General features: G+C 39.7%; 1 protein-coding gene across 9 annotated transcripts in view; it reads right to left on the bottom strand.

Moving 5' to 3' along the window:
- Positions 1 to 5,823, bottom strand: part of LOC104861106 (ubiquitin-conjugating enzyme E2 W) — a 377,455-nt gene extending 371,632 nt beyond the window's left edge. For all 9 annotated transcript variants that reach the window (XM_010622419.1, XM_033760534.1, XM_033760522.1 and 6 more), the window contains exon 1: positions 5,807 to 5,823. In XM_010622419.1, coding sequence (XP_010620721.1) covers positions 5,807 to 5,821 — 15 coding nt within the window. In that variant the 5' untranslated portion in view covers positions 5,822 to 5,823. The remainder of the gene's footprint in view (positions 1 to 5,806) is intronic.
- Between the last annotated feature and the right edge of the window lie 6 nt (positions 5,824 to 5,829).

The following is a 5,829-nucleotide window of genomic DNA, read 5'->3' as shown; positions in this document are numbered from 1 at the left end:
GTGGGAGAGGGGAGGGGGAGGGAAGAGAGGGGAAGAGAGGAGAGACGGGGAGAGGGAAAAGGAGGAGAGAGGAGAAGAGAAAGAAACTTTTTATTATGAACTTATTTTCTGGTTATAGAAGCTAAGAACCTATACTGTAATAATTGCTTCTTGACTGAAAAGTTAAATAATTATCCCAATGAATTGTCTACAATGCTAAATGTATTCAAATGTTCATCACCTACAACTTCATAGCATTAGTAGACTTTTCAGGCTTGGTTTCTAAGCCAGCTTCACTGCTCAGTTACTGTGCAATTTTCATTAAGTCACTCATCCAACTAAGTCATTACCAAAAATCACTGTCTGTCTTTATTAGAATGAAACAGGAGCTGGGCATGGTGTCACACGCCTGTAATCCCAGCATTCAGGAGGCTGAGGCAGGAGAGTCACTGTGAGTTTCAGACCAGCCTGGGCTACATAGTGAGTTCCAGGTCAGTTTCAACTACATAGTGAGACCCTGTCTCAAAAAAAAAAATGAATCGGGGTTACCTAACTTTCCCTTTTACAAAGCTGCAACAAGAATCCAGAGGAAAAAAAATTAAAATATTTTTTAAAATACTGAAGTGTGTCAGACACACAAATGTTTTGGAATATATAAAAATGAATTTTTAAGTTATTCCCTTTAGGTATTCAATCTTACTATTCTAGAACTTCCTAAAAGGTTTCTTTGAAACAAAATTAAATGAATACAGAATTTGCTACTTAGGAATGTATCTTGAAGTGTCCAGAGATGGACAAATGCTTACTGTATTCCACATGTGCACATGTAAGAGACAAGAGGAAAAGAACATTTTGTGTTTTCATGAAGTCTGTGGCCAATGAGGAGACTTGAAAGTTAAATAAAAAGCTAAAAGCTTTTAAGACAAATATAAAAGGGATCTCATAACACAATAATTGACTAAAAGCAAAAAAAAAAAAGACTCTCTTCTTAGTAAGATGATTTACCACAGCTTTACTCTTCCATTCACATGATCTACTATATACTCATGTTTACAATTCACACAAAACACACACAATTCTATTCTATATTCCCTTTATCCCTTGGCCCCTGATCCAAAAGCTCTCTGACAGCCCTATCACTAAGTAATCTAGCAAGCCTCATACCAACTTCAAGTTCCCAGCGCTCAATGAGACTCAGCATCCAAAATGAGTCAATTTTCTCAATTTTGCAGTACGCTACAACCTTTAATAATGACAATAATAGGCGTGTGTTATCTAATTGTCATGGCAACATGGCTACTGTAATAGTATTGTAAGAGCCTCTCTCAATCATTACATCCAGTTAGTTACCTGAGAAAAGAGATATGGAGAGCTGTGAATAATCCAAAACAACTGACTGTTTCTAAGCCATGTGAAAATAAGCACATACTCATACTCTATTTCCTGTCACTGTAAGTCAACGTCCTTCCAGCTAGCCAAATCAACAATCAATAGTCTTAAGACCCAGTTAGGTAAGTGAGGAAGAAAACCCAGAAAAATCACAAAGAATTACCAAAATGATAGTTTATCTTAATTATATCACTGCTTTTCACGTTGACAAATATAAATTATTATGCATTTTCAGGGTTTGTAAGATATAAGTTAAGGACAGTTTAACTAAAAAGAAAAATAATGCATGCCAAGTATTTTACTTAAAACTTCTAACTTAAGAAAAGTCTGGATGAAACTGCTAAATTTTAAAACTGGAAAACATATAAAGGAAGCCAAAGTGGTTAACTACTTCAAATATGAAATGAGCTGTGGGAAAGGGTAAAAAAAACTATAAAATGAAAAAAGAACACAAATATTTTAGGGTTTAATCTGAAAACAACAGCCCAATATAGCTACTCTTTTCAAAAGTATTTAGAACCACTTAGAGATGGAAACTTTGTATCAACTAATCACAGTACCTAAAGTGCAAAACTAAAACATGTTACAAAGAACTTTCCATTTAATATTTTAAGATTTCCAGAATTACCAAAATTAAACAGATTTAATTCTTGCCAATTTTAACTTATCATCATGAACATACTATTCTCTTAAAAACAGTTTCTTAAAATATAATCTAACTATAATTTTACTTGGTGGTTCGTGACTGTGTTCTAGGAAGAAAAAAGAAAAATAGGAGCCAGAGATTTAGCTCAGTGGCACAGAGCCTGACTCGCAAGCACAAGGTCCTGAGTTTGATCCCCAGTACCAGAGGTGTGCCAGAATATCAAGCCTCCCCTCCTTGATATTTCACAAAGAGCTGCCTGGTCAGGTGCTTCCAGCCTCCAACAACCTCATCCATCTTGGTGTGCTACACAAAAATTATTTTTTACAAAGTCTTTGTTTCTATTTTTTCATTTTCTCATGTTAAAGACTTTGTAAACAGGGAAGGGTAGAGGGGTGGAGGCAGGATATGGGGAAAAATAAGAATCAAGATACATTATGTAAAGGTACAAATCTCCAATGATGAATGTCATTATATTGTATACTTAAAATTACCAATAAGACAAAAAATTTTTGGTTTGAGACAGGGTCTCACTATGCAGTTCAGACTGCCCTGGAAGTCACTGTGCAGCCCAGGCTGGTCTTGAACTCACAGCAATCCTCCTGCCTCAGCCTCCCGAGTGCTGGGATTACAGGCATGCACCACCATGCCTGGCCCCAACAAAAATTTTTTTTTTAAATCAGGCATGATGGCACATGCCTACAATTCCAGCACCGGGGGTGGCTGAGGCACAAGGATCACTGTAAATTTGAGGCCACCCTGCACTATATACTGAGTTCAAAGCTAGCTTGGACTATATTCAAACCGCCTCTGCCCCATGTATTTTTTGTTTGGTATGACTTCAAACAAAAGACTGAATATATTAGAACAGTTTTAACATCAACTTTAACACATTCTTTTTTTTTTTTTTTTTTGGTACTGGGGATCAAACTCAGGTCCTTGCACTTTCGAGGCAGGTGCTGGAACCACTGGGCTAAATCCCCAGCCCTAACACACATATTCTTGAAAAGACTAACTTATTTCTTTTATTAATCAAATCCCATATTATACCTCTATAACGCAGCTTTTTTTTTTTTTTTTTTTTGTACAGAGGACCAACATGGGACCTTGCACTTGCGAGGCAGGTGGCACCACTGAGCTAAATCCCCAGCCCTAGTATATTTTTGAAACACAGTTCCTTCTAGAGCTTAAGTAACCCCTTCAGCAACAGTAATATATCCTGGTGTAAGTAAGATAAACAAATCTAATAAAAGCTTTTTAGACAAGGACGTGGTCACACCAGCATTTTGCATCATGGTGTACTTTCTCCTAACTGAAATCCCCAAAATAGAGATACCCTAACTTCCTTTATGCAGCTTCTCCACAGCACTATCACTATCACCTTCTAACATAATACACAACTTAAATATTTTGTTATCTGTCTCCCTCAACTAAATGACTACATCTACAAAAGCAGACACATTATTTTTGTTCACTGCTGTCTCCAACACCTATCTAGATGCTTGATATATATTGGACTCCCCAAAATACTTCCTAATAGCACACTTAATCATTTGTAGTTTTATGCATCATTTAGTTATTTTTAAAATTGTTAACCTCTACTACTAAGATGATGAGGAAATAAATTTTGTACAGCGAAGACATAGAATAAACACATAAAAAGTAGTATGGTGTTTCAAGAAGTTTGATTTTTCTGTTAAAGTATTTTAAAGATATTCTCAGAAAACCTCACGAAGTTGTTTTTTGTTTTGGTACGGGGGACTGAACTCAGGACCTTGCACTGGCAAGGCAAATGCAGTGTCACTGAGCTAAATCTCCGGCCCCATCAAGTATTTTTGAAAAGAAATAAAAAGTTTAAGGCAAATGATATTGATGAGCTAATTAAAATGGCACTCCATCAGTTTTCCATTTCTCTAATTAGAAGCCAAAGGAGTAAAGAACAGTGATAAGACTACCTGAGGTAGTACTAAAAAAGCACACTAAAAATGTACTATACTGACAAGTATTACTATTACTTAAGTCACTATGCAAAATTCAAGATTATCAACATCTCTCTTAAAAAGAAATCTGCCTTTTCCAAATACTTCAGGTCTAAATCCAACACTATCCCCTTGTCAAATACAAGTACTGTGTTTTTAATCTTAACTTTTAGTTTTAAATAATGTTTATATCCTAATTGAGGTAACAGTCTTAAACTGGTCATAACAAGTCATGTTTTAATTTTAATATAGATAAAAATCTTCAAGTAATCATATAGCTCATCCACTGTTCAACTAGTATTCCACACTTCCTTTTTTGGCTTCAAGTGACGAAACTTCTCTAACATCTCTGGGGAAACTAGTATAAAGTATAATGTTTCCTGAAATTGTTCTTGTTTTTCCCTGCACCATTTCATGACATGTCTTCACCTAGAAATGTTACGCGCAATTTTATTGTTCTGCAGGAAAAGCCAGAGGGAGAAGCAAAGGTGAAAGGAATATTGTGAGGAAAACAATTGGAAAGGGAGTAACATAAACCACAGAAGTACATATGAAGCAAAGGAAAAGAAACTGCACAAAAGGGGAAGAAAATACAGAAGAGAGAAAAACACTTTTTTGCAGAAAAAGAAAAGACGGAGGATAAAGACTTGTTTATTCTGAAAACAAATTCTAAGAAAAACGTGATATCTTAAGGGAGTGTTGAAACTCCAAAAAGGCATTTCAGTTGACACTCCTTAATGTTAAAGGCTACCTTTTCTTTTTACATGTTTTAGTAAGGCTAGTCTTATCTGTGAATTAAAGACAGGCTGTAGATAATGCAGTCAATCTCTGAAAAACTACAGTAGTGATTGTCATCTTCGCCTGAAAAAAAGCAAACTTCCAGGATACGAGGGGGCAGTGAATTAAGGTGGAAAGCCAGAAAACCACGCAATGACAAGTCAGGTAGATACAACGCTGGTTAACAAACACCTCTTACCAAACTAAGGCTCCACTAAAGGTCTGGGGAAGAAGGGCAGAGAGCTATATAAGGCTTAGCGCGGCCGCAAGGTTACAGCATGGTAAGAAAAAGATAAATTAGAGGGCGAGTTATCCCGAGAGGTTTAAGAGAGCTAAGTGACTAGGATTCGGAGCTTGCACGTCAGGCGGCAAATGTGGCTGATGTACTAAGGGCCGTTCGGGGGAGTGAGAAAGTAGGCTGCTGCAGAATGTTTGTAGGTGCTCAAGCTGACAGAGGTACCTACGGGGCAAAGAACGGAGTGAGAGTGAAGGGGAAGAGAGCGAGGTGGACCGAGCGAAGGGGAGAGGCCGCCGAGCACCGACTGCAGCCAGCAGCCTTCTCCGGGAACGCCTTTCCAGCTCCCTCACACTCAGCCCCTCTCGGGGCCGCCCCAGCCCGGGCGACAACGGCGGGCGCAGCTGTTTCCGCCGGGCCGGGCACCGCGGAGGAAAAGACATCCCTGGGGCGGACAGGGAGGCCGGTAGCGGACGTCTATGAGTGCGGGAGGCGAGTCCCAGACCACCACTGCGGAGTCAAAACCAAACTTCGCCCTTTCTTCCTTAAACCCTCCTTAGCCCCCAACTTCCCAGCCGCCTGGTGCTCGCTTCGACCAAGCGAGACGCCCCCCCACACGCCCTTCCTCTCGCTGCCTCTCACCCCTCTCCGACGTTCAGAGCCTGGGGAACGACCAGGACCGGCCACTGGGACCGCCTCGGAGTCCGCCCAGGTGGCCGGGAGTCCCGGACACTGTCCCCACCCAAACGCGAGCAGCCTCTCGAAAGCTCCCGTGCCCGCCCAGATGCAGCAAACTCCGCTCACCTGCATTGACGCCATGATGGAAC

This window comes from Fukomys damarensis, unplaced genomic scaffold, assembly GCF_012274545.1.
Source record: "Fukomys damarensis isolate Sample0158 unplaced genomic scaffold, DMR_v1.0_HiC HiC_scaffold_5, whole genome shotgun sequence".
In the NCBI taxonomy this organism is placed as follows: domain Eukaryota; kingdom Metazoa; phylum Chordata; class Mammalia; order Rodentia; family Bathyergidae; genus Fukomys; species Fukomys damarensis.
Note: the sequence above shows the minus strand (reverse complement) of the source record. Positions and strands in the feature narration are given on the sequence as shown.